Source organism: Garra rufa, chromosome 2 (assembly GCF_049309525.1).
Source record: "Garra rufa chromosome 2, GarRuf1.0, whole genome shotgun sequence".
Lineage (NCBI taxonomy): Eukaryota > Metazoa > Chordata > Actinopteri > Cypriniformes > Cyprinidae > Garra > Garra rufa.
In genome coordinates, this window is record NC_133362.1 from 25,363,474 (window position 1) to 25,385,544 (window position 22,071).

The following is a 22,071-nucleotide window of genomic DNA, read 5'->3' on the forward strand; positions in this document are numbered from 1 at the left end:
TGAAAAGGACACATGAATCATCTCCGGAGAGGGATGGTTTTCAAAACCATCAGCACTGGATGTTTTTTTTCCCCCCTCCTCTCATACTCAGTCACCACCATCACTCACCTTGACAGGGAAGTCATTAAATTGGTGATGTTGAATTCCTTTTACTGTTTTGTCAGGTTCACTTATTCCTTCAACCTTGAAATCTTCTTTCTTTCCCACAAAAGCAGCTCTATTACTGTGAGACGAGGTCTTAATTTTCATGAATTTCAAATCATTCCAGCACATATGGTCCAAAAAAAATGAGTGTCTCTAGCTACATTTCCGTTAGACGTTAGGTTTTATATACTCCTTTAAAGTTTGTTATAGCATAGGCGTGAAATGTAGAAAATGTAAAGAAATATGCGCGCAGTATGTGGGGAGTGACGTTCATACTTCATGCCTGAGATAGCAGCACAATGACCTTCTTATTTATAGCTTCTCTCTGTTGAAACAGTATTACAGCCATACTACAGTACAGCAGTTCATCTTCCATGAAAGCCGATTCATAATTTGATATGAAGTTGCATACTCCCTTGCATAGATTAAAATATTAGTCACTACTGTTCAAAAATTGTCTATATATATATACAGTACGATCCAAAAGTTTTTGGACAGTAAGATTTAAAAAAAAAATTTAAGTAAGTCTCTTCTGCTCACCAGTAAAAAAAGAAAAAAGAAAAAAAACTGAAATATTTTTACTATTTGAATTAACTGTTTTCTATTGGAATATATTTTAAAATGTCATTTATTCCTGTGATTTCAAAGCTGATTTTTTGTATCATTACTCCAGTCACATGATCCTTCAGAAATCATTCTAATATTCTGATTTGCTGCTCAAAAAAACAAAACATTTATTATGCTAAAACAGCTGAGTAGAATTTTTTTTAGTTTTCTTGGATAAATAGAAAGTTCAGAAGAATAGCATTTATCTGACATATAAATCTTTTGTAACATTATAAATGTATTTATCACCACTTTTGATCAATTTTAAAGCATCCTTGCTAAATAAAAGTATTAATTTCTATATTTTTTAAATTTCTATTAGTTCTATTAATTTCTTTCCAAAAAAAAATTATACTGGCTCCAAGCCTTTGAATGGTATAGTGTATAATGTTACAAAAGCTATTTATTTCATATAAATGCTGATCTTTGGATCTTTCAGAATCCTGAAAAAATGTACTCAACTGTTTTAAATATCGATGATAATAATACTAATAATACATTTCTTAAACAGCAAATCAGCATATTAGATGTGACACTGAAAACTGGAGTAATGATGCTAAAAATTTAGCTTTGATCACAGGAATAAATTGCATTTAAAATATATTAAAATAGAAAACAGTTATTTTAAATAGTAAAAATATTTCACAATATTACTGCATTTGCTGTATTTTGGATCAGATAAATGCAGGCTTGGTGAGCAGAAAAAAACATTAAAAATCTTAAGAAATACTATTTTTATTCGGAAGGATGTATTAAATTGATCAAAAGTGACAGAAAGTATACTTATAATGTTACAAACGATTGTTTTATGTCAAATCAATGCTGTTCTTTTGAACTTCCTTTTTATTAAAGAATTTTGGGGAAAACATTTTATAACAGTTTACACAAAATGCCATTACAGAAATGAACTATATTTTGAAAGATATTAACATAAAGTAATATTTACAATATTACTGTATTCTTATTGTATTTTAATAAATAAATGCTGACTTGGAGAACATAATGAGACTTCTTTTGAAAATATTAACATCGATTTTACCTTACCTTTTATTTTGTAATTGTTCTGTGCTTCTGTTCATCCTAAAGGGAGTTTATCCTAAATATCATTTACTCACCCTCTTATCATTCCAGATGTATATTACCTTTTTTCACAAATGAAGAAATTATAGAAAAATCTAACATAATATACACTTTTTGAATATTTACAGTATTCTTTTTACAGTATCATAAAGGGTATCCATATGACTATATTTGTCTTGTGAAGCTAAATGATTGATCAGTCAAACAGGTTTGAAGGTGAGTAAATCACAGAAGCTTCATTTTTTAGTGAATTATCTTTTTAAATGGTTATCCAGGGTTCTCAGCTGCTCTAGAAAGCCTGAGTTGGGACAGATGTCCCTGTTCAACCTGACAGCAGTGATGGCGTCCGTAAGAATGAGGTTCTCGTACATCATGAGGAAGGCCAGGACCAAGGCTCCGGAGCGACTGACTCCCATTGCACAGTGGACCAGCACTTTGCCTGCAGCACACAAAAGAACCTCCTAACTTATTGGCCATCTCTGACATTGGTTACAATTTACATATTTCACTTATTAAAACGACTGTATTGCCTGCTGACTTTGCGCTGCTCCATTTATTCTTTTGCTCTGCTTATTTTAATTTCAATACAATCACTGACAAAATTAGTCAGAAAAAGGTCAGGGAAGTCAGACTTGCCATTTTGAGTGAGCGCAGCTTTAATGAAGGACGCAGTGGAGCAGAAATACTGGCTCAAATCAAACTGAGGGTGATCTGAAGCCTCCACTCCACAGTAACTTATACTTGTGTCTGAGTAGAACTGGGCGCCCGTGTTGATGCGACGCGGCCCGTCGGCACAGTTTACAATGTGAGTGATTCCCAGATCAGCGAGGAGTCCTTTATCACGAGCCGCTGACCTGAAATGATTGGCTGTTTAACATGTCTTCATGTTTTTGATTATATGACACAGCCAACTATCCACCTTTTTCCTGTAACCGATGAACGCTGCCATGATGCGTTTTAACTTTCTTTTGGGTCCACTCGTGTTCCAGTCTCCATAGAAATAGAAGACTTTTTCAATATAACTAAATATATAAATGTGCGCAGAAGTGATGATCCAGACATTTATGTAACAAAAGATTTCTATTTCAGATAAACGCTGTTGTTCTGAACTTTCTAAACCTGAACAAAATCCTACTCAGTTGTTTTCAACATAATACGAAATGTTTTTTGAGCAGCAAATCAGAATATTAGAAAGACTTCTGAGGGATCATGACTGGAGTAATGATGCTAAAATTCAGCTTTGATCATAGAAATAAATTCTGTTTTAAAATGTATATTCAAATAGAAAACCGTTATTTTAAATAGTACAAATTTTCCAAACTTGTACTGTTTTTGCTGTACTTTGGGTCAAATAAATGCAGGCTTTGTGAGCAGAAGAGACTTTTTTTAAAACATTAAAAACCTTACTGTTCAAAAACTTTTGACTGGTGGTGTTTATATCTATTTCAATACAGCTAACCTTGCGTCGCTTCATGTCATCTATCCACTAAGGTGAGTTACTGCAAAAAGACATAAGACAATGTTCGAATACATTCATTTGACTAGAAACACAAGAGACCAGAAATGTAAACCATCGTTCCAGTCGGGCAAGACCTCCGCGTTCAGGAAAAAGGTGGATAGTCTAAAACGTTGGATTTTTGCCAACAGGTTAGATCTGTTTTCGTCCCAAGAAGGTGACGGTTCAGTACTTACTCATCTCCGATGTAAAGGCCGGGCCAGATAAGACTGATGGGTCCGAAAGGCTGTCTGTTTGTTAGCAGCAGACATCGCAGATCCGATATAGATGGAGTTTCATACACTTCCTGCAGTTGAGAGGCCAGTGGTTTGTCTTTAGGAGCTTTTCTGTCAAAAAAAGAGTTAGAAATCTCTGGAATCAAAGATTTAGCCTGTGTTAATTTAATGCATGTGTTCTAAATAGAATGATCAATGCACATTTTCATTAGACAGTTTGTATTTACACATATTAGTTTGACCTTTCCGCTTGTGTAATCAAGTTTGCCTGTGGGGAATTAGGTGAAAATTAACGGATATCCTTTTTTCAAAACAAAACACCACATAATTTCTGAGGTCCTGTGTAATTTATTTCACATATCAACAAGAAAAGATGTTTCAGATGGAACAATGTGACATTTTTGGTCTGTTCCACTGGACTGAGAAATGATTTAAAAGCTTTATCATCACATTCTTGTTTGGTCATCAATTTCATTAATATCCACAGGTCACAAACCCAGCGTATTTGACCAGAAACCATAAATATGTTGAAGCATATGATACTCATTAGAAACTCACTACAGGAGACCAACCCTTAAGTCATGTAGCCATGCATGGCTCTTCCACCTTCCCATGATAAAGAGCAAGCCACAACCGTTTCATTTCACTCCAGTAAAAAACCAAACATGCTTGCTGGCTCATTTCGAGACGAGTTCAAAGTATATCTCATCTGGAAGAAATTTAAAAACCTGCCATTTATTTTGCAAACCTTCTGCCCTTTGGAGGTTATTTACTATTTATGGGGAACCCTTCAATTTTGCCTTCTGATACCCACTTTCCCATTGCGCTACAATGGATATTAGCAAATAAGATCTGGCCCAATAGAACTGGGTCAAGGCCATGGGGAAGGAGGCCCGTAAGGGATGTGCTCTTGAAATGGGATTCATCACATTGTTACCAAGTTTTCAGTTACAATTTGTAAGCTTCCAGTTTTTTCTTCCTCTCTCGCACAAGGCTCATGTCGAGATGTCGAAGCTGGTTAAGAAAGCCAGGATTAGGACAGATGTCCCTGTGTGGCCGTACAGCTTTAATGGCCTCCATTAGAGTAAGATCCTCACAGATCATGAGGAAGGCCAACACCAAGGTGGCAGAGCGGCTCACTCCCATCAGACAGTGGACAAACACTCTTCCTGAAGAGCAGAACAGAATCAGTGCATAACATTTTTACAGAGCAAATGCTACTTTTAGTAGGCTATAGCCAAAAAAATGCATTAGTGCCATTAGACCTTGTGGTTTTATTACTGTTTAAACCTTCAAAGCTGATCTCAGGCCAGGTCAGTTTTAAAATCTAGGTTCAGTTTTAGTTAATTTATAATGAAAAAATAAATCGATTACTCATTCAGAGCCATTTTTATTTCAACAAAGCCTATGAGTGCCTCTCAAACGAAAGGCTGCAACCTACAAAGGCTGCATTTCTCAGCTGAAAAAAAAAAGTCAGTACTGAGTTTGAGAATGCAGTCATCCATTTGAGAAGCACCCATTAATTCGCCTCTTACTTGGTAATAGTGATTAGAAGTCCGATTCGTTTCCAAAAAAGTAAAAAAAAAATAGATCAGAATAGATCATGACGTAATCAAGCGTCTTGATCTTATTTTCATCCTAAATAAAATGCTAATTTTTAACCTTTCTGGCAGCCAATGATCCTGCAATATAATTTGCAGTCATGGCAAGATTGGTTTCTCCAGTCTAAAAAACAACTATTGAAAGTGAATTTCAAGAACAACAAGGAGTCAATTCTTGGAATCGATTACAGAACCAGGAATCGGACTCTAGTCCAAAAATTTTGGAATTTCCCTTGGGCGGTGTTCACACTGAATTTATACAGTTTTGCCCAGCGGTTGTCACAGGGTGTGAATTTTCAATGCTTCGGAAAAATTAAACATTTTGTAAAGCAGTTAATTTTTAAAAAACGTATTTTTCTCGTCACTATTTCCGCACACATAACTTTCTATGTGTTGTCTGCGCATAAGCCTGATTTAAAATGCACAATCTATGGATCATTTTTTTGCCACCGATATTAAAAACTACTCAAAAAAGAAGCTGTAAAATGGAAATAAAAGTAGACAACCATGCACAACATTTGTACTGCAAATTTTTTACTAAAAAGGGCCATGTTTGCTGGGTTCTAGTAATCGTAGTGCACGACTTTGCGTGCTTCGAATACAGTGGAAGGTGGGAAAATGAAGCATTCCCCTACACTCTTAAAAATGAAGGTGCTTCATGATGCCATAGAAGAACCTTTTGTCTAAATGGTACCTTTAACATCTACAGAAACTTTATGTTTCACAAAAGGTTCTTTGTGGTGAAAAAAGGTTCTTCAGATTCTAAAAAGGTAAGAAAGAGATGGTTATTTGCGCAACTAAAAATGGTTCTTCTATGGCATTGCTGTGAAGAACCTTTTAAAGCACCTTTATTTTTAAGAGTGTAGTAGGGCAAAGCATGGTACTGATTTTTTATATTTTATGTATTTTAAAGACTTGCCAGTCATATGTTAGCCTATTAAATATTTCATTAAGAATGTTCATGAGGATGTTTCCTCCAATTCAACTCACCGTTTTTTGACAACCCAGCTCGTATAAACCTCGCTGCGGGATAGAAAAACACACTTATGATGAAATCTGAGGAATCATCAGCCTCCACTCCATAGTAATCAATATCCATGTCTCTGTAAAAGCGGGGTCCAGTGTTGACATGAGGGGGTCCACTAGCAGCATTCACAATGTGTGTGATCCCCATACTATACAACATTGACTTGTCTCGTGCTGCGACCCTGAGAAAACACAAACACGGAGAACATCTGTAGTTCTGCACATTTTCATTCAACTTCTATTTGAATAGAAAACTTAATACATACTCGTTGCCAATGTACACATTAGGCCACACTTGGTTGACATGTCCAGTGGGCCGTCTGTCAGCCAACATGAAGTTCTGCATTTCGGCAATGGATGGTGTTTCATAGGCACACAGCTCCTTGAGAGACATCCTGGCCCAAAAATATTTGAAGAAGGACTTTTTCAATCTGAAAATTGCAGTATGAAGCATTCCCCTATACTCTTAAAAATACTGTAAAGATTAAAGAAAGTTCTTTAAAGAACCTTTGACTGAATGGTTCTTTGTGGAACCAAAAATGGTTCTTCTATGGCAACCTTTTAAAGCACTTCGTATAAAGAAGGCCCTTTTTCAATTTGAAAATTGCAGTATGGTATTGGATATTATCACGCTTGCCTGACATGCAGTTTAGATGTATTCTCCAACAGCCCATCAAACTAGTCGAGCCCACCTGAGGCCTTCGCTCGTGAAATCTTCTTGTTGCTAAGAGGCTGAGAGCGCACTGACACTCCACTTCAGCTCTTAACATCATTAAAATGAATACTGAGGGCTTTTTATGGAATATCGTTCTACTTAGGATTCCTTGACTGTTGTGGCAAATGTGTTTACAGCTCAGGTGTGGGAAAGAAAACGTGCGATGCCAGAGCCGAGAGCGATTCAGTGAGGTTAGCTTCCATAATAGCTCTCCAAAACACCAAAATGTTACTTTCTAAAAGCCTCTAAAATCTCCCCTGCTTTTGTGAACTTACATTTTGCAGCCGGTGGCCCTTTTTTTTCTCCCTCGTTCTCAGATTGCCTGCTCTTCTCTCCTTGGTCAGGGACGTTGTCGACAGCCAGTCCACAGATATGTCTCTAGAGGCTGTTTCTTTTTTTAAATGGTGTATAATTATAAACCTCCCTGGATACAAAGAGCTCTTCCAGGTCTTAGTGGGCAGTCAGGTTTGCTTTTAGAAAGACTTGTCTTTCCCTAGACAATGATCTTTTGAGCATGTTCTGCACATATTGTGTATATCTTGGCTAGCCTCCCAATATTGTAAATCACTCTCGCAGCGCAGACGAAGGTAAAGGTGGGTCATCAGCGGCTTTCATTGCACGCATACATCTTTATCACGAGTCATTGTGCAGGGAAATACACACAATCTCACGAGGTCTCGCCAGCTGCTAGGTTAAACACTCTTGAAATCCAGATGTTCCTTTCATTTGCCTCGAGGGCGAGTCTTTGATAAATGGTGAGATCTTTGCACAAGCAAGTGCAGTGACATGTTCGGTAATTGGAGCGTGTCAGATACCCCTCTCAAAGATATGCTGTCTTCTTTGCACTCCAGCTGAAAGTGTTTAGTTAGTGCTCAAATGCTTCAGTAAATTAGGCTATATGTGTAAAACAGGAAAAGACTTAACTAAGAGTTGTTCTTTCCGTGCCGGGAAAATAAGCTTTGAGCCCTGTAGTAATTATGGTTTTATGAAGCTAATAAAAAGGAATTAATGGCCTGGGTGTGAAAGCCACATACACCTGTTCCTCCTCAAGATCTGCTTATTACTCACTATTATCGAAACCTCATACTGTACACAAAAGAATCACAATAACACACAGTGTTTCATGGATTTTAATAGACTTTTCTGTTTCTTTTTTTTTTTTTTTTTTTACCGTCCTTGTCCTGGTGAATCAAATAACACACTGAAGTGCACAGGACTAATCTTGGCTTTCTTTAATCTTTATTTTGGAAAAGCAGTGTATGTAATTTGTATTAAGTGGTCGAAATTTGCCAGTTTCAAATTACCGTGGTAGATCCAATCCATGAATCATTCAGACTGCTTTTCTTTTGTGGTTTTTTAAAAGTCTTGGAGACTTCCTGAATTCAAAGTAAATAGTTTAAAAGTTTGGGGTCAGAACAATTTTTTATTACTTTTATTCATCAAGGAAGGATGAATCAAATTGATCAAAAGTGACAGTGAAGGCTTAAAGTGTTACAATTTCCATTTCAAATCAAAATGGTTCAGTCTCCAGTCAGAACTATTTTCAATGTTGATAATAAGAAGAAATGTTTTAGCATTTCTGAAGGATCATTTGACACTGAAGACACTGTTATAAAAGTTATAATATATTAAAACAGAAAACCGTTTATTTAGCAGCCGGTGGCCCTTTGTTTCCCCTCGTTCTCAGATTGCCCAAAAAAGTTGTCACAGAAAAGGATTAAAATATATTAAAACAGAAAACAGTTTAAATTGTAATAGTATTTTACAATTAAACAGTTTTACTATATTTTTGATCAAATAAATGCAGTCTGGTTGAGCATAAGAGACATTTAAAAAAAACATTTAAAAAGTAAAAAAAAAATGTAGTTGTGACCCTGGACTACAAAACCAGTCATAAGGGTCAATTCTTTGAATGTATACATTTGATTTATGAATTTTATGAATTTATACATCATCTGTAAGCTGAATAAGAATAAATAAACTTTCCATTGATGTATAGTTTGTTAGGATAGAACAATATTTGGCCAAGATACAACTATTTAAAAATCTAAAATCTGAGGGTGCAAAAAAATCTAAATATTGAGAAAATCACCTTTAAGTTGTCTAAATTAAGTTCTTAGTAATGCATATTACTAATCAAAAATTAAGCTGTGCTATACTTACAGTAGGGAATTTACAAAAGATCTTTACTTAATATCCTAATGATTTTGGGCATAAAAGAAAAATTGATCATTTTGACCCATATTCTTGACTATTGCTACAAATATACCCGTGCTATTTACGATTGGTTTTGTGGTCCAGGGTCACATATTAAAATAGGAAACAGTTTATTTTGTAATGGTTTTTCACAATTAAACAGATTTACTGTATGTTTGATCAAACAAATGTGACCCTGGACCACAAAACCAGTCTTAAGTCGCTGGGGTATATTTGTAGCAATAGCCAAAAATACATAGTATGGGTCAAAATGATTGATTTTTCTTTTATGTCAAAAATCATTAGGAAATAAGATTTTTTGTAAAATTCCTACTGTAAACCTATCAAAATGTAATTTTTGATTAGTAATATGCATTGTTAAGAACTTAATTTGGACAATTTTAAAGGTGATTTTCTCAGTATTTTGATTTTTTGCACCCTCAGATTCCAGATTTTCAAATAGATGTATCTCGGCCAAATATTGTCCTATCCTAACAAACCATACATCAATAGAAAGCTTATTTATTGAGCTTTCATATGATGTATACATCTCAGTTTTGTAAAATTTAACCTTATGACTGGTTTTGTGGTCCAGGGTCACAAATGTAGTTTTTTCGAGCATAACTTTTTCTAAAGCATTTAAAAAGTAAAAAAAATATATTTGGCTATGCTTTCTGTTTCTTCGCAGCAGTTTCTTTTAGCCAAAATATATGTTGCTGCTAGGCTGATTTGTTTGTTTGTGCTTCTTTATCCGTGATATCTGAGGCTTGACAGTCTTCCATGAGAAAACACTGACACAATATAATCATGTACAGATGCATCTGCTTTCCAGAGCACTTGTGTGACACTAATGTGGTCATCAACATCACCCCCTCTGTGCCTCTGGTTCCTCCACAGTCAAATCAGGAGATGACTTAGCTTAGCTGAAAATATATACACACACTTGGCTTAGCTGCTTGCGTCTGTTCTGTGTTTCTATGCTTCCATGATTTATCATCGTACAGTGTATGCCAAGCAGCTAATCAGGAAGCAAAGTAGTGTCTTAATTGAATGTTCTCTGAAAGCGATGTGTATCTGGGGACTCGTGTTGGTCCTGCTTCCTCTGGCTGCACAGCTGCAGGTCACGCTGTCAGGGTGACGACAGGAAAGAGACAGTCCAGGGGAATTAGTTTCTCTTCTAAAGGTTTTTGTGGGTTAATGTTCTGTTACAGTTTTTGGTAGGTCGGGTTATGGGGTCCTTCAAGTACATCTGCATAATGAAATGTCATTGACAAGTGATGAACAACAGGTTTGAATCTATAACCTATTTATAAGATTTCTTTGAATGTGGTTAAACGTAATTAAAAGAAGCTTGTGTAAATGTAGCATGTGAAGGATATCAGATGAAAAGAAACAGAAAAATATTATGGAAGGACACTCAGAATACAAAACAGCAAGATTTTAATTAATCTGATTACACTGCTGGAAGAAAACCCTGTTTGCAAACATTTCATGGCACAGCACTGCACCCTGCTGGAGAAAGTCAGAAGCACAAGGGAAAATAAAACAAAACTATATGAATAATGTTGGACTCTAGACAGGGTCGTTTAGAGTTTATGACTGACACATGCATTCAGTTGTGTTATTTGCACATGTGGCTTTTCATGGAGTATCTATCTTAACATGTAGGATAAATCAATAGAAATATATTTTTATATCATAAAACATTTTTTTTATTTTAACAATTACTTTTTAAACTACCAGTTAAAAGTTTTGGGACAGTAAGATTTTTAATGTTTTTTAAAGAAGTCTCTTCTGCTCACTAAGCCGTGTCACATGAAATGATAGAAATTAATACTTTTACAAGGATGCTAAATAAAAGTGATAAAGACATTTATATTGTTACAAAAGATTTCTATTTCAGATAAATGCTGTTCTTCTGAACTTTCTATTCATCAAAGAAACCTAAAAACATTCTACTGCTGTTTTCAACATAATAATAATAAAAGCAGTTATTTTAAATACTAAAAATATTTCAAAATGTTACTGTTTTTGCTGTACTTTGGTAAAAAAAAAAAAAACAGGCTAGTGAGCAGAAGAGACTTCTTTAAAAAAAAAACACATTAAAAATCTTACCATTATTACCCAGTTTTAAGTGTCACATGAGATTATAGAAATTAATACTTTTATTTAGCAATGATGCTAAATAAAAGTGAGGATAAAGACATTTATAATGTTACAAAAGATTTCTATTTAAGATAAATGCTGTTCTTCTGAACTTTCAATCCATCAAAGAAACCTGAAAAAATTCTACTCAGCAGTTTTCAACTTAATAATAATAATAATAAATGTTTTTTGAGCAGCAAATCAGAATATTAGAATGATTTCTAAAGGATGTGATGTGACTGGAGTAATTATGCTAAAAATTCAGGTTTGAAATCAAAGGAATAAATTACATTTTAAAATATATTCAGATAGAAAGCAGTTATTTTAAATAGTAAAAATGTTTTAAAATTTTTTACTGTTTTTGCTGTACTTTGTCAAAAAAAATGCAGGCTGGTGAGCAAAAGAGACTTCTTTAAAAAAAAAAAAAACATTAAAAATCTTACTTTCCATAAACTTTTGACTGATAGTGTAGTTGTTCACAAATACTATGAGTATACAAGCAAAAATAAAAGAGCAGAAACCAAAGACCTTTTAATACTTTTTATTTGGCACCTTCTTTGTATGAAACATCTGAACGTGAATCCATTAGTGCAGTTGTTACGCTTTCAAAAATACTTAACATAGGCAGATGTATCTAACAGTGTAACAAATTCAATATTCATCCTGCTTATGGTCAATAAAATCTAATGTGCAATTAAATGTAAGAATACAGTGCATTTAACAAAACTTTATACACCACTAAATGTTCTCCGAGATAACAAAGAAACTTCTGTGAATCAATGAGCTGAATGAAACACATTATTCTGCTATTAAAACAAAAAAGGTGCACTAAAATCACATCAGCGAGTGCTGCTCAGTCATTTAAACAAGGCTTTTTAGGACTGAGTCAACAGAAAGTGTTGTGCTTGGCCCGTATATTTCTCCAAATGTGGCTGCCAAAAGCAGTGTAAAAGCTAATACTGCTCACAGTTAGGGTTTCTCTGCAGCTGAGTAATAAAGCACAATTCAATCATTTAATACTGGTTACATTTGTATTCTATGCTGTATACTGACTCCACTGTTAAATATTATTTTCAGTGTGAGAAGCATGTGGCACCTGTGGTTCATAGAGCTGCAAAGTGAATATATCATATAATAAAACACCATTCTCATGTCCTTCATTTACACCACGCTGTACATTAAAGTCACCCATGTTAATATGACTATGCAAACATTAAAAAATTCTTAAGTCAGTATTAAAGCTTTAATTTTATATTAAAGTGTTTTATAGCTAAATTCTTAATGGAAAAGTACAAAGATGGTCTATACATACACTAAACCTGAAAGGCACAAGTTTTGCTATGAAACAATATATACAGTCGTGGCCAAAAGTTTTGAGAATGACACAAATATTAGTTTTCACAAAGTTTGCTGCTAAACTGCTTTTAGATCTTTGTTTCAGTTGCTTCTGTGATGTACTGAAATATAATTACAAGCACTTCATGTGTTTCAAAGGCTTTTATCGACAATTACATGACATTTATGCAAAGAGTCAGTATTTGCAGTGTTGGCCCTTCTTTTTCAGGACCTCTGCAATTCGACTGGGCATGCTCTCAATCAACTTCTGGGCCAAATCCTGACTGATAGCAACCCATTCTTTCATAATCACTTCTTGGAGTTTGTCAGAATTAGTGGGTTTTTGCTTGTCCACCCGCCTCTTGAAGATTGACCACAAGTTTTAAGATTTGGGGAGTTTCCAGGCCATGGACCCAAAATATCAACGTTTTGGTCCCCGAGCCACTTAGTTATCACTTTTGCCGTATGGCACGGTGCTCCATCGTGCTGGAAAATGCATTGTTCTTCACCAAACTGTTGTTGGATTGTTGGAAGAAGTTGCTGTTGGAGGGTGTTTTGTTACCATTCTTTATTCATGGCTGTGTTTTTGGACAAAATTGTGAGTGAGCCCACTCCCTTGGATGAGAAGCAACCCCACACATGAATGGTCTCAGGATGCTTTACTGTTGGCATGACACAGGACTGATGGTAGCGCTCACCTTTCTTCTCCGGACTTTTTCCAGATGACCCAAACAATCGGAAAGAGGCTTCATCGGAGAATATGACTTTGCCCCAGTCCTCAGCAGTCCATTCGCCATACTTTTTGCAGAAGATCAATCTGTCCCTGATGTTTTATTTTGGAGAGAAGTGGCTTCTTTGCTGCCCTTCTTGACACCAGGCCATCTTCCAAAAGTCTTGGCCTCACTGTGCGTGCAGATGCGCTCACACCTGCCTGCTGCCATTCCTGAGCAAGCTCTGCACTGGTGGCACTCCGATCCCGCAGCTGAATCCTCTTTAGGAGACGATCCTGGCGCTTGCTGGACTTTCTTGGACGCCCTGAAGCCTTCTTAACAATGCAGTGGAAAGTTTTTTTTGGGATTAAGTTAATTTTCATGGCAAAGAAGGACTATGCAATTCATCTAATCACTCTTCATAACATTCTGGAGTATATGCAAATTGCTATTATAAAAACTTAAGCAGCAACTTTTCCAATTTCCATTATTTATGTAATTCTCAAAACTTTTGGCCACGACTGTATATATATATATATATATATATATATATATATATATATATACACATCATAAATAATGTAAACATACCGATGGTGGTTACCTTCTCATCCTTTAGTTATATAAAATGAATGCATGTGCATTTGTGTGTTCATGGCATTTGTGTTTTTCTGTCAGAGAATAGGACACAGCATTCGCTTTCTCTGTAGCTGAATGTCCAAATCCAGGAGAAGGCTCAAAAAGTTCCTGTTAGGATAGATTGCTCGTCGCAGAACAACCGTTTGGATGGCAGTGTGGAGAGTTAGACGCTGACGCATCATAAGGTACGCCAGAACCAGAGTGGCAGACCGACTCATTCCCATGATGCAATGAACAAGCACCTTTCCTACGGATAAAAGACACAGTAACTGTCAGGACTTGACTAATACTATAATGGAAATGAACCACCTCATTTTCCTTAAATATGGAAATTATAATGCATTTCAAAATAAAGATGAGCTGAGAGGAAAATTTAAAGAGATAATGTAGCTTTTTCAGATTATTTAAAAAACAGAAGTCTTTTTTATTTTTCGAAAATCATGTAAAACACAGTAAAACAAACCTATTTGTTGGGTAACATAATTTTAGTACAAAACATGTAAAACACTAAGATTAATGTCAATTAGTTATTATGTTATGCGTTATTTAGGATTGGAAAAGGTTGTATAAATGCTTGATAACTATTTCTATACACTACTAGTCAAAAGTTTTTTATCAGTAAGATTTGATCAGTAAGCCTGCATTTATTTGATCCAAAGTACAGCAAATGCAGTACTACAGTCCCTGACAAAAGTCTTGTCGCTTGTGCACAAATTGACCTGAAGTGCCGCTGAAATATATTTCTAATCAAGATTTTTTTACAAGAAATTGCTCATTTTAATCCCCAAAGCTTGTTATATAATGTTTCAATGCAAAACGAAACTGTCAAAAAGTATTCTAATATTCACAGCTTGGTAAAGCCCATTGAGTCAATTTTTGCAAAGACATAAGTGTTGTCGCCTTGTCATGTGAGCTTCACCTGTTACTAACAATTGATCAATTAGGTCTCAGGTGTGTATAAAAAGAACCCCAGTACACTAGACCTTCACATCAACTGCAACTAGACCTCTGCAAACATGCCTAAGATTCACCCTGAAACTAAAGTGTTGATTATCAAGAGGCTGAAGACCAGATCCACTGCTGATGTGGCAGACACCTTCAATGTGTCTCAGCGTCAAGTACAGAGGATAAAAAAAAGATTTGAAGAGACTGGAGATGTTTTTGACAAGCCCAGGTCAGGCAGACCCCGCAAGACAACTGCTCGAGAGGACCGTTTGTTGGCTCGAAAATCCAAGGCCAGCCCATTTTCCACTGCAGCAGAGCTCCACGAGACCTGGTCACCTGAAGTCCCTGTGTCAACCAGAACAGTTTGTCGGATTCTGTCTCGAAATGGCCTCCATGGTTGAATCAGTGCCCAGAAGCCAGCACTAAACAAAAGGCAATTGAAAAACCGTGTGGCATTTGCTAAGGCACACAGCCTGCTAAAAGGATGGACGCTGGAAAAGTGGCAAAAGGTGGATTTTTCAGATGAATCTTCTGTTGAATTACACCACAGTCGCCGCAAATTGCAGGAGACCTACTGGAGCCCGCATGGATCCGAGATTCACCCAGAAAACAGTGAAGTTTGGTGGCAGAAAAATCATGGTCTGGGGTTACATCCAGTATGGGGGTGTGCGAGAGATCTGCAGAGTGGAAGGCAACATCAGTAGTCTAAAATACCAAGAAATCTTAGCTACCTCTTATATTCCCAACCATAAAAGAGGCCAAATTCTGCAGCAGGATGGTGCTCCATCGCATACTTCCATCTCCACATCAAAGTTCCTCAAGGCGAAGAAGGTCAAGATGCTCCAGGATTGGCCAGCCCAGTCACCAGACATGAACATCATTGAGCATGTGTGGGGTAGGATGAAAGAGGAAGCATGGAAGACGAAACCAAAGAATATTGATGAACTCTGTGAGTCATGCAAGACTGCTTTCTTTGCTATTCCTGATGACTTCATCAACAAATTGTATGAATCCTTGCCAAACCGCATGGATGCAGTCCTTCAAGCTCATGGAAGTCATACAAGATATTAAATTTGGATCTCACAGCACCACTACTTAATTTGCTGACATATTTTTGTATTTGCAGTAAATTTGTTCAATTACTGTATAGGCGACAAAACTTTTGTCTTGCCAAAATTTGACCTTTCTGTCTTGATTAAATGATAAATCTTTTTTTCAGTGAAACTAATTTATTTCAGTGCATTAAACATCATTTGGGAGGGCTTTAGCTTTTCATATGAGCTATTTCTAACACCAATTGATTAATTAAAAGTCAGGTTAATAGCAGGTGTTTCTACAAAATAGATAAGCGACAAGACTTTTGTCAGGGACTGTATTAGTATTTAAAAAAAACTGCTTTCTATTTGAATACATTTTAAAATGTAATTTATTCCTGTGATCAAAGCTAAATTTTCAGCATCATTACTTCAGTTACGTGATCCTTCAACAATAATTCTAATACGCTGATTTGCTATTCAAGAAACATTATTATTATTAACAATAATTAAAACAGTTTTTCAGGATTCTTTGATGAATTAAACGATACAAAGATTTTGCATTCTAAAATAAAAAAGCTTTTGTAACATTATACACTATATCATTCAAAAGCTTGTCAGTATATATCTATATATATATTTTTTTTTTTTTTTTTTGAGAAAGAAATGATTAAATTGATGAAATTAGAAAGGATTCTTTAAATTGATCAAATGTGTTTATAAAGACATGTATAATGTTACAATAGATTTTTTTTCCAGATAAATTCTGTTCTTCTAAACTTTCTATTCATCAAAGAAACTTGAAAAATTCTTGAGCAGCAAATCAGAATATAAGAATGATTTCTGAAGGATCATGTGACACTAAAGACTGGAGTAATGATGCTAAAAATTCACATTTGAAATTACAGGGAAACTACATTTTAAAAATATATTCAAATAGAAAACTGTTATTTTAAATAACAAAAATATTTGACTGTTTTTGCTGTACTTTGGATCAAATAAATTCATGCTTGGTGAGCAGAGAAGAGAAGAGAAGACACTTATTTTAAAAACATTAAAAATCTTACTGTTCAAAAACTTTTGACTGGTAGTTTAAATCTCTGTTTTTGTTTTAAAGTAAACTTAAAAATTATCCCCGGTGCACTTAGGTTCCCTTGTTTAGTATTTGTGCATTAAATTAACATCATTGACTGTGGCCACTTACCATTCTTCTTCCTCAAGGCTTTATGGATGAAATCAGAAGCCAGTTTAAAGTACACACCAAGATCAAATGATGAAGAGTCTTCTGCTGGGATGCCATAATACACAATTGTACTGCCATAATAACTCTGGTCCCCAATGCTGCCTTGCTTGGAATGGGCAGCATTTAAAACATGAGTGATGCCCATTTTCTTCAAAGCATTTCTATTTTGAGCAATGGCGCTAAAGAAAAGGTAAAAGATGTGTTATGTAATATAACAGGCCAACCACTTTGGCAGTCATTAAAGGTGATTTAACTGCAGAATCGAGTTCAATAGAGGGATGCACAGTATATGACTGAACCACAAATAAGTTACTTTGATAGATCAGCTTATTTTCGAAATTGATTTTAATATAACAGTAATACAGCCTAATAAAACTAATTTAATAACAATAAAGAATATAATAAGCTGCAACATGACATTGTTATGTAGTAGTACTTACACATTTCCGATATACAAGTTTGGCCAGACCTCGTCGACTGGATTTAGGTCAAGTTTACATGTGTCCAGAATGTTCTCTAACTCCTTAATAGCCAGGAGTCCGTGTTTGTTTTTCTGAGCTGTCATTCTTCTGAAATGACCCAGTTTAGACTATTATGCCGGTGGAGATGTTTTTCTGCTGTTTTCCAGAGGCTTCAGAATACATAACGGGTTTGGCACGTCGTGATCCACACAAACAGGTGCTCTTTATGACGCTGTTCGGTCACCCGATTCCACTGAGCATCTCAGAGCTCCACTGATGATAGACGTCTGCGCGTACAACACATACTGCGAGTAACTGTTTCTATGCCGTACAACTTGCTCTACTTCCTTTCCTTATAAGTTTTTATCTTACTGCATATATTTGTACGCTAAAAATAAAATGTGTTAAATATATGCTAGTCAGACAGCAAATACATCACGACGTTACTATAATTAAATAAAACGTATGGGCCAGTAATCACAAATGAGTCTGATTGGTCGATTCTGACTAGCGCGGAAAGAAATAACAGGCAGCACATATGCGTTTGTGCTACATCGTCATCAGTTTGAACCTAAACAAAAACATTGAAACCTTTAATAGCCATTTAAGTGATAATATATTGTAAAGCGTTCACATTTGTTCGTTTTATTTATAAACTTCGTACCCCGCCTATTTTTAGATAGATTTCTTGTTAATTTCCATTCTAGCTTATGCCATTTCGGTGGTAGGACTAGGACATTGTGGTCTGTTTCACAAGTTAAGTTTGGAGGTGATTCATCCGATGACGAGAGAACAGGACAAGTATCAATTGTGTTGCGTGAACATCAGTGAACATTTGGAGTATTGTAGGCTACTACACAGTGGAACAAAGAGGAAAACAGAGTAACAGTGTTTGCTGATCAGCTTGGTTTGAATACATTTGCATAAGTCTACTTTAGTTCAGTTTAAGATTCAAGTCTTTGAAAGATTCATATCCTTTATCATTTTCAGACAAATTTAGTTTTGATAAAGTATATAAAAGATATAAGGACTTTGTTTAATTTTTTGCCCGATGTTGTGAGGTATTCAGAAATTTAATATTGTTTATTAATTATTGAATAATAATAAAATAAACAAATAAATCATTCATTTAGTTATTTATTAGTTTATTAGATGACAAATTAATATTTACAAAGATTTAGAGACTACCAGTCAAACGATATTTAATGTTTTTTAAGTAGTCTCTTCTGCTCACCAACCCTGCGTTTATTTGATCCAAAGTACAGCAAAAACATAAAATTTAGAAATATTTTTACTATTTAAAAGAACTGTTTTCTATTTGAATATATTTTAAAATGTAATTTATTCCTGTGATCAAAGCTACATTTTCAGCATCATTACTCATCATCATTACCAGTGTCACATGATCCTTTAGAAATTATTCTAATATGCTGATTTTCTGTTCAAGAAACATTTCTTCTTATTATTATTATCAATATTTAAAACATTTGATCAAGATTCTTTGATGAATAGAAAGATCCAAATATCAGCATTTATCTGAAATAAAAAGCTTTTGTAACATTATATAATTGTTTATAATGTTACAAAAGATTTCTGTTTCAGATAAATGCTCTACTTCTGAACTTTCTATTCATCAAAGAAACCTCAAAAACAATTCTACTCAGCTGTTTTCAGCTTAATAATAATAAATGTTTTTGAGCAGCGAATCAGAATATTAGAATGATTTCTGAAGGATCATGTGACTGGAGTAATGATGCTAAAAATTCAGCTTTGAAATCACAGGAATAAATTACATAATAATATATTTAAATATTTATTTTAAATAGTAAAAATATTGTACTGTTTTTGCTGTACTTTGGGTGAAATAAATGCAGGCTTGGCGAGCAAAAGACACTTCTTTAAAACCATTAAAAATCTTACTGTTCAAAAACAGTAGTGTATAATACAAGTATTGATTTGGACTTACATATTTTATTGAATAAAGTTTAACAGAAGTATGACACAAAGCTGTTATTGTAACTAAGAGAAAACGTTTATAATTATGGTTGTTTATCAGCCGTAGGCCTAATGTTTAAATGTTATTATGTGATCGTTTTAATTTAGAGATCTGTGAATTGCATAAAAAACAATTACTTAGACTGTGCCTTGTGGTTTAATTCATTATTAAGAGTTATCAACTGCTTCAGAAATCCTCGGTTTGGAAAGATCCATCTTCTTTCTTTCACTTTCAAGATGGCATCCACCAGAGAGTACTTGCAATGTATCATTAGGTAAGCTAAGACCAGAGCAGCTGAACGGCTCACTCCCACAGCACAATGCACAAACACTTTACCTGTTGAAAAGAGATGCTTCAATACTTTATCAATTCTCTGTTATTAACTGGTAAATAAAAAAATCCTAAACAGTGTTTTTCATGTCTAAAAATGTCTAAAATGGATACATACCACCTGTTGTGCTGAGAGCATCATGAATGTAGTGTGTTGAAGGGTAGAAAAATGGTGAAATATCAAATGTAGGCAGGTCATTTGCTGGCACGCCATAGTACTTCACAGTTGTCCCATAAAAATCATCACTTCCTTTGCAACACATTTTACCATGTGCAGCATTTAAAACATGAGTTATACCAAGTCTCCATAGGCCATATCTGTCGTGAGACATGTACCTGTATGTGAAAGAATGACATGATATTGTTTTCTTTTAATCAACACAAGAAGAGAAGTCCCACATAGTCAGAAGTCAAAAGTTTACACACACTTTGCAGATTCTGCAAAATGTTAATTATTTTAAATAAGAGGGATCACACAAAATGCATGCTATGTTTTATTTAGTATCGACCTGAATATGATACTTCACATAAAAGATATAAAACATAAAAGAGGAAAAAAAATAGTTGAATATAAAAATGACACCGTTTAAAAGTTTATATACACTTGATTCTTAATACTGTGTTGTTACCTTTTGTTTAGTGATAGTTGTTCATGAGTCCCTTGTTTGTCCTGAACAGTTAAACAGCCCGCTGTTCTTCAGAAAAATCCTTTAGGTCCCACAAATTCTTTGGTTTTTCAGCAGTTTTGTGTATTTGAACCCTTTCCAACAATGACTATGATGTGTCGACTTTATGAAATTAAAAAAAAATTGTATATTCATATCTAAGATTATGCATTATTAACTGTATTATGAATATGTCTTATGAATTATTATATTTATATCATTATTAATCTTTTTCAGAATATGTATTCAATGCCCTAACAGTTTTACCCTGACTGACCTTTTGAGATATGACATGAGACTGTATGCTGTTGCTATGTAGATATGTTATTTTCATACATTTTATCATATCTATCATCAACTTCACCAGACAGACCGATGTTCTTAGAACAAGAAGTACTGCTTAGTAAATGTGCCTTTTTAAAGTTTGGGTTGGTGGGCAAACATGCAAATTAATAATGCCTTGTTCACGAGCTGAGACATGAGTAATGTGTTCTTAATCAATATTAGACCTATAGACTTCCTGTACTGTCTGGTTTTAGGGTATAAGAAGTGCTAAACCTGCACCCCTTGCAGTTTGGAGACTTCAAACTTCTTACTTATTCTTTCTCTCCGCTCTCTATCTTTTACTCTGATACTGGGTGCACCTAGACAGTCTAATACTTCTATTAGACTTCTTTCTCTCAGATTTGACTAGTTTTGAATTTGACTTAGATCTTTAATTCGACTTTGATTTTAAATCTAATTTGATTAATTAGACTATATTTGATCAGATTGACAAATAGTTTAATTATTGACAACTTGGAATTGGGTATGAGATCCAACTTTTCACACTGAGGACAACTGAAAGACTCATATGCAACTATTACAGAAGGTTCAAACACTCACTGATGCTTCAGAAGGAAACACGACACATTAAGAGTTGGGGGGTGAAAACATTTAGAATTTGAGGATCAGTGTAAATTTTACTTATTTTGTCTTCTGGGAAACATGTAAGTATCTTCTGAAGAGGAGTACAAAATGTAAAAAAAAATGAAAAATGTACACATCTTCATTCTATTCAAAAGTTTACACCCCTGGCTCTTAATACATTGTTTTTCCTTCTGAAGCATTAGTGAGCATTTGAACCTTATGTAATAGTTGCATATGAGTCCCTCTGTTGTCCTCAGTGTAAAAAGATGGATCTCAAAATCATACAGTCATTGTTGGAAAAGGGTTTAAATACACAAAAATGCTAAAACATTCTGCAACGCGTATGTAAAACGTTTGACTTCAACTGTAAATGCACTTACATGTCGCCCAGAAACAAATTAGGCCACACTTCATCGACATGGTTACAGGATAGCTGACCCCCATGTAAAATATCCTCCAGCTCTTCAATAGAGGGACTTTCAGGCAAAATTTGATCCACATTCTCCATTTTCAGGAATAACAAGAGCAGTGGCTTCATGAGCAGGCTACATGAGTGACAT

The 22,071-nt window shown here is 34.9% G+C and overlaps 4 protein-coding genes across 4 annotated transcripts; all 4 read right to left on the reverse strand.

The window, feature by feature from the left end:
* Window positions 1-2,012: 2,012 nt before the first annotated feature.
* Window positions 2,013-4,383, reverse strand: LOC141325909 (dual specificity protein phosphatase 13B). Its single transcript, XM_073834634.1, has 4 exons — window positions 4,372-4,383; window positions 3,523-3,740; window positions 2,467-2,684; window positions 2,013-2,269 (listed from the first exon to the last, which is right to left on the reverse strand). Exons 1-4 carry the CDS (start codon window positions 4,381-4,383, stop codon window positions 2,082-2,084), a joined length of 636 nt encoding a protein of 211 aa, XP_073690735.1. The 3' UTR covers window positions 2,013-2,081.
* On the reverse strand, window positions 3,619-7,272 carry dusp13a (dual specificity phosphatase 13a). Its single transcript, XM_073833944.1, has 4 exons — window positions 7,179-7,272; window positions 6,455-6,583; window positions 6,153-6,370; window positions 3,619-4,730 (listed from the first exon to the last, which is right to left on the reverse strand). Coding segments are annotated over exons 1-4 (570 nt in total). The 5' UTR covers window positions 7,181-7,272; the 3' UTR covers window positions 3,619-4,509.
* A 4,490-nt stretch (window positions 7,273-11,762) lies between these two features.
* LOC141325335 (dual specificity protein phosphatase 13A) lies at window positions 11,763-18,185 on the reverse strand. Its single transcript, XM_073833945.1, has 3 exons — window positions 17,591-18,185; window positions 17,112-17,329; window positions 11,763-14,175 (listed from the first exon to the last, which is right to left on the reverse strand). The coding sequence occupies exons 1-3, from the start codon at window positions 17,713-17,715 to the stop codon at window positions 13,964-13,966; spliced, it is 555 nt and encodes a 184-aa protein (XP_073690046.1). The 5' UTR covers window positions 17,716-18,185; the 3' UTR covers window positions 11,763-13,963.
* Window positions 18,186-18,726: 541 nt separating this feature from the next.
* Window positions 18,727-22,070, reverse strand: LOC141325333 (dual specificity protein phosphatase 13A). The gene is made up of 3 exons (XM_073833943.1): window positions 21,892-22,070; window positions 20,056-20,273; window positions 18,727-19,943 (listed from the first exon to the last, which is right to left on the reverse strand). The coding sequence occupies exons 1-3, from the start codon at window positions 22,047-22,049 to the stop codon at window positions 19,741-19,743; spliced, it is 579 nt and encodes a 192-aa protein (XP_073690044.1). The 5' UTR covers window positions 22,050-22,070; the 3' UTR covers window positions 18,727-19,740.
* Between the last annotated feature and the right edge of the window lies 1 nt (window position 22,071).